The sequence below is a fragment of the Thrips palmi genome, unplaced genomic scaffold, assembly GCF_012932325.1.
Source record: "Thrips palmi isolate BJ-2018 unplaced genomic scaffold, TpBJ-2018v1 HiC_scaffold_16, whole genome shotgun sequence".
NCBI lineage: Eukaryota > Metazoa > Arthropoda > Insecta > Thysanoptera > Thripidae > Thrips > Thrips palmi.
In genome coordinates this window covers 3,939,527-3,952,149 of record NW_023144625.1, presented here as the reverse complement: position 1 = coordinate 3,952,149, position 12,623 = coordinate 3,939,527, and the positions used below count along the sequence as shown (strand labels likewise).

General features: G+C 45.5%; 1 protein-coding gene across 1 annotated transcript; it reads right to left on the bottom strand.

Moving 5' to 3' along the window:
- Positions 1-4,122: 4,122 nt before the first annotated feature.
- LOC117642309 (KRAB-A domain-containing protein 2-like) lies at positions 4,123-6,659 on the bottom strand. Its single transcript, XM_034380383.1, has 2 exons — positions 5,825-6,659; positions 4,123-5,740 (listed from the first exon to the last, which is right to left on the bottom strand). Exons 1-2 carry the CDS (start codon positions 6,391-6,393, stop codon positions 5,551-5,553), a joined length of 759 nt encoding a protein of 252 aa, XP_034236274.1. The 5' UTR covers positions 6,394-6,659; the 3' UTR covers positions 4,123-5,550.
- Positions 6,660-12,623: the final 5,964 nt, after the last annotated feature.

The following is a 12,623-nucleotide window of genomic DNA, read 5'->3' as shown; positions in this document are numbered from 1 at the left end:
TTTGCACGAAACCAATTTTCCTGTCCGTGGTGCACGTCTTGTTTTTACGGCGACACCTGCTTGGAAGTCTGAAGATAACCTATTTTCTTCGAGCCACGCTCAGAAACAGACATTGCTTTCATCACTGACACAGTATTGATCAACATCGATGTTTTCAGAGTCAGCAAGTATTATTGATTCATTACTGGTGATTCGTCACATTTTAGATCGCACAAATGCTTGCGAAGAGTTTTCCGACTTTGTGACTCTGGTTGAACTAAAGCGTAGTAGTTAAATAATTAAAATTTCATTTCAGGTGACTGCCTAGGACATCGTCTTCGACGTCGCTTTACCCGTTGGTGGTGGTATCGACGCTGGAAGGATATTTTCCGCATTAATTTCAGGTTATCTTTAGAAAGTTATACATACATTAAAATAACAGCATGCACTCAAAAAACCTTGCAAAGTATTCTCCTGCATTGTATTGCAAACTCTCTTACAAATTTTTTTCTTTGCATTGCGAAGTATTTCTTTGCAACTTGCAAAGAAAATGCTTTGCAACGTTACAAACCAATGCTTCGCAACGTTGCAAACTTTTTTCTTCGCAACTTACGAACTATTTCTTTGCAATGCGAAGAAAAAAGTTCGCAAGGGAGTTTGTAATACAATGCCGGAGCATACTTTGTACTGCAAGCTTTTCTGAGTGTGCCCACCTTTTACTAGCGCAATTTGCATTTCTTGCAAGCGGGAGAGCATAGCAGACCAAGTCGCCGGCAGAGGCAGCGATTTGTCTCACAGCCACACCTGTCCAGTTCTCGTACTGCCTTCCACACCTGTAACAGCTTTGTCCACAGAACCTTCCACGCGGTTCCCACGAGATTGCAACTTCCTTCGACGCTATTCGCACACCCCTCAATATGTCCCCCGATGTACGCTGCTCTGTTGATGTGCTCTTTTAAGGCAGCTTGCGTTGGTGGCAATTGGGCAGGATATTTGGTTTTGGAGGCGAACATCTCCTCTCTTGCTTGGTTTACGCCCGGCAGTACTCCCTAAAACATATTATAAAGAAATAAAATAATACGTCTTTTTTTTTCTTCTAACGACAGCAGCAGAATGTTACCTCGCGAACACCATGCATTTTGACGGTTAACTTTTCCAACTCTTCATACACTGAAGACGAAAGTTCCGTCTGAGGATATGAAATAGCCTTAAATGCAGGGGTTAAGGCGCTGAATCGGCATCTCCTCGGTACGTACCTTGCCTCGCCCCCGTCTCCTCCACTCCCATTCCGTCGTCTCGCTGTTTTTGTTGTTGTTTACCCGATCCCTTACCCCCATCCGCGGTTCGCTTCCAGCCAACCTGTCTCCTCTCGTTGCCTTCGCGACCTGGGCAGCCTATCGATTGAACGAGCTCAGTCCACCAGGAGAGGGTCTAGATGTAGGAGAGAATCCCGCAGGCCCATCACTGTACCCAACCACATCGGAGGCCCAGGCCCAGCCATCTTCTTCAGCTGGGTGGCGCTGCGGCTGCGTCGGACCAGGGCTCGCCCAGCCCAGCCATGTCAGACTTCTGAGGCCGGGTCATCAGCGCCCGTGCCCGTGGCAGTGCCCCCCGAAGACCCCCGCTGCCGATTTATATTTCGTGTGAATATGCGTTTATAAAAATAATATTAATTCCTGTATATCTGGTGAGATATATATCTGGCGGGATTATGGAGGGAATGTATCTGGTGAGGTAACCCCGAAATTTTGAGCTATGCATGCCGGAATCTTTTGAAAATAAATCAAAGAAGTGAAAAATGTCAAGGTCAACCTTTTGCGACAAAATAGTATGCGCAAGGAGATTTTTTAAGATACAGCCAAAATAAGCTCAAAAAGACTCTTCGACTGGGTTCAGAGCCTGGGATGTGCCTTCAAAAGTCAAATTTTAGTCTCCTCGAAGAAAGATTTTATATTCCGAACAAATTATGACAGTGGGATCCATTTGGAAAATGACAAGATTTTCACCAGAACCTCCCCTTAACTAACTACCCTAACGTGCCCATATCAACTACTCGGTTCAAAAGCTACGACGAAGTTGAAGGGCGTCTTCCAGGGACGTTACGCAGGTTCAGATACAGTTTGCACCTCAATGACGCACCAACATCCTCCCGCGCTGAGCTTCACCACACGAAAAATATTTTTACATCGCCGCTCCTCACCATAAAAAGTCCTCCCTGATCTCGCGTCCACCTTTTTGGCCAAAAACGGTTCAACTTTACGGATTGTGCTGTAGAAGACGGAGTTGACCAAACACGAAGAAAACGGGAATCTGAACACTGCACAACGTTAAGGGGGGACCCTGGTGAAACTTTCAAGTTGGCTTCAAAATAATCCCAGAAAGTTGAAACTTTGCTTAATTATGAGGTTCATTATGGTGAGTTCCCAAAACAGAATTCAATCCAAAATGTTGAACTGTCTCTGAGAAAAGTGGCTTTTTAGTGTTTTTTGGAGCGTTGGGGAAAAATCTTCCTGCGTCTTTCATTGGGACGGAAAGTCTTGAAAATTTTTTTGGGTTATCCTAAAGATGTAAGGGAAGGTGGGGCTCAATGGGACGGATTTTTTCTTGGCGCTCTACGTCAGAGGGCTTTCGAGCTATAATGGTCGGGGCAGGCCTAAATTGTGCATTGACATCTAGCCTATCATATCCTGAAGCATTCAAACTTATTTCGATACGTTTTTAGGCAGGAGAGATATTTTTCGTAGAGTCTGCACTTGTCCCAATGTGGACAGTACCGGGGCACATTGGGACAGATCCGGGGCACATTGGGACAGCAATGAAAAAAATGTGGATCTAAGTCGTGCATATTTTTTCGGACCGCCAAGTTGTAGAAAAAGTTATGCTGAATACAATGAGCGCAGACTCGGATCTCTGAATCCAAGCGTTCGGAAGATACGCTGCTTTCAATGGAATAGTACTATTTTTCGTGTTTTTTCGCCCTCCCTACTCGAGAAAACCCTGAAGTAATGACTTTAGAGACCACATGCATAAGATATCTTTTATTTGTTTAGACGAGACAAGACAATATATGTACGATTCATGTATTTTTGGTATCCACATGGCCCAGTAGCCTCACCCTGTCCCAATGTGAACTGAGCCATTTTAAAACGTCAACTCGGTCTGTGGCCCTTGACCTCAAGACCAAGCTGCGCGCGTTGACCCTTTTTGACGCCCATTGCACCAGGGAAGACATTGCTAACCTCGGTACAATCATCCGACGTGCATTTCAGACGCTAAAAAGAAAACAAAATTCAAAAATCGTGCTACTTTTTCATCGTTTTTCGTGGAATCGAACTTCCAACCCACGTTTCTCATTCAGAAAGCGCCCAGTTCTGTCCCCTAGTTGTGAAAACAGTAAACCAAATAACGCTCTATCATGGTCAATTTTTCGGAGAACCTGACATAACTGGAAGTTGGAAATATTGAAGGTGTCCCAATGTACCCGGTGTCCCATTGTACCCCACCTTCCCTTATAGAGGACATTTTAGTGACGGAATTTTCAAATTCAACTTCTGTCCTGAGATATGAGTTTTCAAATTTCAACATTTAAAAAAAAGTTATTTTTTTCCTTTTTATTAAACTTTTAGGTGTGTTTTAAAAAAAGTAGGGCTGATATCAAGATTCCGTCACTAAAATTTGTCGACAAGTCATCAATGAATAGAGTCCATGCAAGACGACTCATGTAGGTGTCAACCAGGAACGCAGGAAGTCTTTCTACGACAAAATTTTTTGTCGACTGAGCAAAGCTGTTAAGTTGAGCGTAGAAGCCAACGACAACTGATCTCAATGTTATTTCCTTCCAAATGATAAAGAAACTACCCACTTAGCTTAAAGGTGTTCAACCTGTTGAATTTGAAACCTTGCACATTTTTATCTATGAACTATAAAAATACTATTTTTTGGATTTTTGGTGATTTTTTCACCAGGGCCCCCCCTTAAATTGAAAGAAACGTATGTTACGGCGAATGTCCGATCATCGGCGAAACCGGGCTTTCGCCGGCGAGAGTCCGGTTTCGCCTACCCGTAGCGGCGAAAGCCAGTTCTTACCTGGCTTTCGCCGGCGAATCCCCGATATGAAACAAACGATCGGGCATTCGCCGGCCGCTCTCCGGCGAATGCCCGAAATCGGACTTTCACCTACAGTGTTTCATGATCGGCGAATTCCCGGTTTCGCCGATCAGTAATGACAGACACAGACTGATAGTGTTATTTATTGGTGCAGTGGAGGCAAAGGGACATGTTTTATTTGTTGGTGCACGGTTGGCTGTCGTGGCACTTGGAATTGCACAACCTTCCAGCGGCGCGGCAGCCGCATTTTTTTGACTTGCATTTGGTCTTGCAATTACATTTGATAAAACCCTGGCCCCCCGATAGACCAGCAGCCGCAGACATGCCTCGGAGCGCAATCGTGGTGTCCTGAGGTACATCATCAACCTGGAGGAATTGCTCTTGGGCTACGGCAAACTGGTTGCGGACGAGGAGGCGCTCGAGTACACCATGCTGGTTACCCACTCGGTAGAAGCCATCCGGGAGCACTTCTGTGACGACAGCTGTGACGTTCCGTGGGTCACACTTGGCTCTATCAAATTCTGGAATAGGCACTATCACGGTGTCCCCGACGTTCACCTCAGGGAATTTCCTTGCCGTTGTTCTAGTCATCTTGTGTGCCTGTTTGATGAGACCCTCCCGTGCAGATCGCTGCTGGTCTTCGATGCGCGCTGTGCGTTGGCACAACGAGCAAGTGCCCCCGACTGCACACGCCCTGTGGATGGGCCTCCTGCAGCTATCGGAGTTACAGAGCTCATCGTACGCACATCGCAAACCACAGCTGACACATCTGGGTCGGGAGGCCCCCGCTACAGCTGGTGACATTGGTGTCCCACCGAAGCCCGCGAAGTCTAAGGCTGGAACGGGCGTGTAGACTGCGGGAGGAGTGTCTGGAAGAGGCACTCGAATGGAGACCACGGGAGTCTTCGGTGGAGACGGCTGAGGCGATTCTTCTTCCGGAGAAGACGGAGCAGATCGCCTGAGCGGGGCTTGGCGGCCAATTGGGCTGGAGCCTGAGAGAAAATACACTCAAAGCTTCTGCCCGTTTCCATCGACGCTCAGCCGCAGTTACCTTCAGTACCTGCTTGTGACGCTTCAGGTGAACCTAGTCGAATTCCTTCCAGGAAGTGCTCCAGCTCCTCTTCTGTCTCCATGACGGGCACGACGGCGGATGGGACGATGGAGGTGATGCCGACCTTCATGGGGGTGCCGAACATAGCTTGGTAGGGGGAGACACCTGCGAGAAAATACACTCCGAGCTTCTGCCCGTTTCCATCGACCTTCAGTACCTTCAGTACCTTCAGTACCTGTGCCCTGATGTATCGCCCGGTTCTTTTGGTTCGCCACCCAATCAAGTCCTTGCGACCACTCCCGCGTTTGATGTTGCCGCATCCACGCCGTCAGCATGTCTTGGATGTCCCGGTTTGAGCGCTCCACACTTCCTTGACTCTGACTGTGTCTGGGAGTTCCTGCACACATACCAATTTACTCTTTAAGTTTTTTTAATTTTATAAATTTAGTATTAAGGACTAGAAATATTAACTTACCGTGCACGATTTTCAACTCAGGCCAGGTCTTCTTGAGTGACGTGATAATCTCATTGCAGAATTCTTTCCCGTTATCTGACTGGAGGATACATGGCGCGCCAAAGCAGAGCATGATGGAGAGGAGGTGCCTGCAGACTTCTTCGGAGCGCTTGGAGGTGCATGGCCGCAGCCAAGTGAATTTTGTGAGGTGGTCTTGTACGTTCTGTATCCACTTGAACTCTCCATCAGGCGAGGTTTGCCAGTCCACCAAGTCTACTTGCCAGCGGTCATTCATTTCTCGGAACACCATTGGTTTGACGGTGAGGCCCCGTTTCTTTGCGGTCTTCTTGTTCAGACAGATGCCGCAGAGGGACAGGTACAAGAGAACGGCCTCCTCGGTAACGTTCTTGTACTGCTGCTTGAGGTGTGGCAACATGCGGTTTTTGCCACCGTGTCCTACCGCTATGTGGGCTTCCTCTAGAACTTGGTGCAGTTCTTCTACTGGCGCGAAGAAAAGCATTTGGTTCTGGCCTGGCTTCATGGCCGCAATGAGCTTCTCCTCACCATTCACCTCCACAACGCCAAACCTTGCAAGGCGACGTTGTGCCAGGGAGCGTTGTGCCACCGTGCACGGCTTGTCCTTAGCCGCCCTTAACGCCTTCGCCTCCTTAACTTCTTCAATGAATTTTGAATACTCAATTTTGGTCATGTAGGCTAAATTTTTTGCCTTTTTGGCTTTTAGAATTTTACTTAATCTAGAATCGAAAATTTCGCGGCTCGGGAGTTTGTCGGGGTCCTGCATTTTGTGTACTGTACTCTGAAAATTTTAAAAACTGTTCAACGGCAACGCAGCCCCCATTGTTGCCACCCGGCGGTGAAACCGGGAATTCGCCGATCATGAAACACTGTAGGTGAAAGTCCGATTTCGGGCATTCGCCGGAGAGCGGCCGGCGAATGCCCGATCGTTTGTTTCATATCGGGGATTCGCCGGCGAAAGCCAGGTCAGAACTGGCTTTCGCCGCTACGGGTAGGCGAAACCGGACTCTCGCCGGCGAAAGCCCGGTTTCGCCGATGATCGGACATTCGCCGTAACACGTATAACAAGTCCTAAGACGCTACAGGACCACCAAAACACCGTTTCGATTTGGACATGATGATATTTCTTCCAACTTCAGTGCATTCAAAACCCAACTTCTGCACGGTAAAAACGGTACCTGGTTTTCCCAGGAAGCCTATTGTAAAGACATAGACGATTTCCAGGGGGTTCCTGGGAAAACCAGGAACCGTTTTTAGCGTGTGCAGTGGTTCAATTTCATTCGGCCACAAAATAGTGAATAACTAACCGGCCACCTTCGTTTAAAACCCAGAAGGCAATTTGAACCACCACGGTTGCCTACCATGAAATTCGAACGGACTTTTTAAAATGCTGCTTGACATGCTACTTTTCCAAGACAACTCTTAATGGCAAACCCAAGTACGGGAAGGGACAGGCAGGCACTAGAAAATGTGGAACAAACTGTACTGCATTTGTAAGCGTAGGACACAGTTTGTCCCACGTTACCTGGTTCATGTCTGTCCCGCACTTGAATTTAGAGTGTACTGTCGGTTGTTGGGCAGGAAGTATTTGGCTGTAGTGGCGTCCTGTGCTCAGTTGACGACAGCATTCTTCGGAATTACTTGTATGACAGATCGGACACATCCTTGGACTTCACTGGATAAACGTTTCACACATTGGATGTATAATCGATACTTTCCATAGAACATGGCAGGCACGCCGAAACTAAGATCCACTGTCACGTTCGGGTGGAAGTAATTGCCCTGAAGAAAGGTACTTTAGGTTACTTCCAGTAACTTAAAACGAAAGTTGTGAAACTTAAGCGCAGTTTTACTCTTCTTTCCATCATAGAACTTCGCCTGAAAGCCTTACACGCCGCTCTTGAAAGGTAAGACTACGCTTCAAGGACATAGACCCCTTCCATATGTGGTAGGAAGAAAGGAACGTACGAGCTCTGGTACGTTTCAAGAAGCGCGTGCCCACTGTAGGCTTAAGGGGAGGTTCTGGTGAAAATGCTATTTTCTCCTACATTGGTCGACCTGTGTGAAAATTTGTTAAAAATTTGATGTCTTACCAAGTAATTATTAAAATTTTTCAATGGGGAAAGCACATTCTGTGCGCTGAACTCAGTCGCAGAGCCTTTTTCTCCTATTTAGGCTGTAAGTTTAAAAATCTATTTTGTCGTAAAAGGTTGGCCTTGACATTTTACACTTCTTCGATTTATTTTTAAAGATGCCGGCATGCAGAACTCAAAACGTAAATTACATTTTTATTCACAAGCTTTCTAACCAAGAATTGCACTATAATTGGCCTAAAATGTACAAAATAGACAAATTTTAGGGACTTTTCAGCTTAAAAAGCTTACAATTAATATTGTAATGGAAATTTTGAGCTATGCATGCCGGCATCTTTTGGAAATGAATCGAAGAAGTGAAAAATGTCAAGGTCAACCTTTTACGACAAAATAGTATGCGCAAGAAGATTTTTTAAGGTACAGCACAAATAGGCTCAAAAAGACTGTTCTACTGGGTTCAGAGCCTGGCATGTGCCTTCAAAAGTCTAATTTTAGTCTCCTCAAAGAAAGATTTTATATTCCGAACAAATTGTGACAGTGGGATCCATTTGGAAAATAGCATGATTTTCACCAGAACCTCCCCTTAACGGAGAGCGTAATGTTTCGCCTTAGCTTTACCAGAGGATGACTGTCCCATTGATCGAACAGGCCATTACATGCACGGCGTTCCAATATTTTACTGAAAGGATTCAGGGTTTGACGCATGCACGAACCTGGCGCCACGGACACGTGGAATTGCCGAACAATTTGGTGGCGAGGCTGTGGTGCAGGGCCGGCACGTACTGGCGCACCGCGTCGCACGCACGCGGCAAGCGCATCTTCACGGCGTTCTCTTTCCAGCCGCCGCGGGAACTCCACGAGGACAAGTCGAGTACGAGCTGCACAGCGCAAGGTACCCACTGCACTGCAAACCTGACTGTCTACTAAGAACACACTTGGCCAAGAAAGGAAGAGTGGGGTAATTCCGGACGCTTTTTTTCTTTTTCGTCTTTGAGCTTGAATATGTCTTTTGGGTCAAGTGTTCTTACAGGAGAGTATGGACCTGATATACATGAAAGCCAAATCTCAGCAACGGTCAGGGAGATGTAGGCGCCTAACAAAAGCCTTGCACGTGTCTGGAATTACCCCAGGCTGGGGCAATTCCGGACGACCTTATGATTTGACACTACTCGAACTTACTTTCGCTTGTTTCGATGTGAGGCGTGCTTTTAGAAGGCGTACAAGGACATTTGCTGCAAACTTAAGAGTTTGATTGTTACTCAAAGCATGTTATAAGGATTAGTTTCTGTTATTAAACCCCAAAAATTGACAACACTGTCTTGAGTAAAGCTCTTAAACATAGCTGCAATGCTATTTATCGTTCTTTCTTTATCCTTCTTAAGGTAGGAAATACCCATTGAACACTGTTAAAAAAGGTGCTGTAAATTAACAGCACTTATGCTGTTAAGTTTGATAGCAACACCACTTGTTTTATTACAAGCATGTTGTAGCCCTCGGTGCTGTTTTCTGACAGTTCGATTGTAATAAAACAATACTTCTTTGGAGTCTTCGACGATGTCTTCCCAACATTTGTGTTGATTTCACCGTGCTGTTATTAAACAAGACCCTTGTAACCTGACAACAATATATGTTTTAAGATTGCAAAAGGCTGTTTCTTAACATGAAACCTGTTCAACGACAGCACAACTGTTTTGAATCAGGATTACATTATTGTTACTTGACAAGGAAGTTGTTATGAAACGAAAGTGCTGTTTCTGGATTGGTTTCCCGTTCAGATACAAAACAACATGGTTGTTTTTTAACACCATTACTGTAGGTGATTGTGTTGTAATATAACAGTGGATTTTTAACAGTGAAGGTCCTTTTTTTAAAGTGCCTAGTTTTTGGCCCGTCCCGTTCATTTTTTGTAAAAAAAATGACGGAGGGACGGGCATATAGTATGATCCCTGCTGTGCGTCCGTCCGTCCGTCCGTCCGTTCGTCCGAGGACTTCCCGTGGTCCGATCTTGACCAAATTTGGTATGCAGCCTTCTTGGGTGACCCTAAGAACCGCCCGGTGGCAGCAAATCCGATCCGAGCCCCGGGGGCGCTGCTGCAGGTGCATCATGGTCTACATGGGGTCGAGGAGGATCTCGGCAACGGATGCAGCTAGGAGGGCATGTAGGGGTATTTTTGGAATCGGGGCGACGAGAAAAAAACAATGGTGCCAGTTCCGAGCGAATCGGAGAAGTTCGGACCCGGGTTCAAATGCCAGCGGGGTATTTTTTGAACATTCTTTTTATTCGAGTTTTTGCATTGTTTCTGATGTCTTTAAGGGTGCTGATGACGAAAATGACATTAATTTTAACCCCAGATTCAGGTTTTAATTCCGTCGGGGTCAAACATAGGTGAAATTCGTACGTTTCTTAATGTACGGGACGGGCCAAAGTTGCCGATGTATATCGCTACTTTTCCTGTTATCATTGAAAACTCTTTCCTAAGGGAGGGTGGGGCAGTTTGAAACAGAATTTGGAATTTCGTTATTATAATCGTACTGTTTGTGTATATGCTGCGTGTTTGCACTAGATTAATAGTATGACTCATTATCTCGACTAGAAAACGCCCGCAGACGCTCACAAGTTCGTTCAACGTTAATAATAAGGTGAAACTCCAACCCTCGCATCTGTTTCAAAGTGAACACGGGCCAAGAAGAGCCGCGTACCCAACTCAAATAGATTCAAATAGACTCAAATAGACGTTGCCATGCAAGTGCTGACATTTTAACGAACTTTTTCAGCATTTTTAATAATAATTTAAAAGCCAAAAGGGCACATTTTTCAAAATGCGAATGTTTTGAAAATGCGTATGGCAATGGATTCGTCTCAGGGAGACCAACAAAAGTTGTTAACACACATTACTGTTTTTGAGTTGAAATAAAGGCCTTTTCCTGCCCGCAAAGTTTACCACATGCAACAGTCCATAAATGTTGCATTTTGATGCAAGTCACGGGTCAAACATACAACGTCTCCATTGATGCGATCTGGAATTACGAACTTCCATCATTGTGCTCGCTTTCCATAATATAAAACGTTTTTTCTACTGATATTGCTGTGTTTCTAACTGCCCCATCCACTTCTGTTTCAAACTGCCCCAGAGGGCACCATTCCAGTTGTGCTGCTCCCCGCCGGACTTGGTGTGGGCTACGTCAGTGTCCGAGGGTGCGTTACGTTTGTCTAATATGGTACTAAAAGATGAAGTAGGTGCGCGGGAGATGATTGCTTACTAGCGAAACCCAGACGGAAACTCCCGTGACCTAGAATTTTAAGTTTAGGCCAATTTCAATGTTACCGAAGTTTCACCTTGTTTTCAAGGCCACTAAAGTGCACCGTTGACGACTGTGTCGATCGCAAATCAGTAAGATCATGAAAATAGAAGACTGTGCACACTCACATTTCCTTCGGCAGCCCTCATTGCTTTAATATTGGTGCTTGTTTCAAACCGCCCCTGTTTCAAACTGCCCCACCCTCCCTTACCTTAGGTTTAATTTTGTCTTGTAATGTGTTCCTTATAGATTCCAAATTCAGCCAGACATTTAACAGACATCGGTCAAAAAACAACGCTACCAACCTTCGGTGCGCACGTTTTCTCGAAAAGTATGGTCTCCAGGTCCAGGTATTCTATACAGTATACTTGACACATATGTCTAGTTCACACCGTCGCCCTTTTTAGCAGATGATACCTTTAGTAACGACTTAAACATTAACGTACCTAGAACACTTAAAGACACTTAAAGGTGTCAGCTAGCTTTTACTCGAGAGTCCAGAAACCAAGGCTGTATCCTAACAATAATAGGGGCTGGCTGGTGGGGCGGGCTGGTGAGTGAATGCGTGAAGCTCAGCCTGCGCGACGCATCGACAAGCCCTCCCCCGGGTAACAGCGGCACCGGGCGTAAACAATGGCACTTCCTTCTCGCGCGCGACGGAACATTGACAATCCCTCCCCGGTACAGCACCAGCGGCACCGCGCCTAAACAATGACATCCCCTCACGGTCTATCTACACGATGCGCCAGCCACACCGCCTTCCTCGCGAGGCGAAGGAGGAAGGGAGAGGGGCCAAAACTAGACACACGACACCACCAGACAAGTATCATCTGAGTAACTCCACCCCAAGGTGGACCGAGATCTGGGATTGGGTCACGGATTCGGTTCTAACTTTGTGGGTTCAATAGGTACCACTGGGACCTATCAACCCCAAAAGGAAAGTTGGCTAGCTCAAATAGAACCTGAGATATTTGCATTTTTCTAAATTTGACTAATTTAGCGGAAAAATGTCGCTTTCTGATTTTTTATTGTAAAAGTTGTTTGCTTAGTTCTGGCTTATGTTTCTTCTTTCTAGTCATAAAAAAAGAAGAAAAATGGTGGTAGGCCAAGTTTTGTACGTTGCTTGGTTTGGCCTACTTAAGCAATTTTGTTGAATTCATCGAAACTCTCATACCCAAAATACTCCACCTTAGATTTGACCCTGGTACGTCTCATTTCACTTCTTTTACTCTAATAAAAAATTGCTATATAGTCCCTAGCACCAACAATTCCATATAAGCCAGAAAATCAAAAACACATTTTTCAATTTTCTACTTTGACCTATTTTTGTCGCTTTTGTCAAGGTTGGGGCTTCTACATGAGCTTGGGTGATAGGAAAGATCCTCCCTGCCCTCCATTTAGATAGTATCAACACAAACAAAGAAACCCAAACTCAAAGTGCACTAAAAATTTATAAGGAAATTGTTTCGAGCAAATTTTACAAGCTTACGAGGGGTGTGAGGAATTTAAATCGGAGGAAAATGTGATGCTTCAGCCAAAAGTGGATTTGTGGTTCATTTGTTATCTTTCTCTAGTAGGATTGGTGCTCTTTTAACCATGAGAA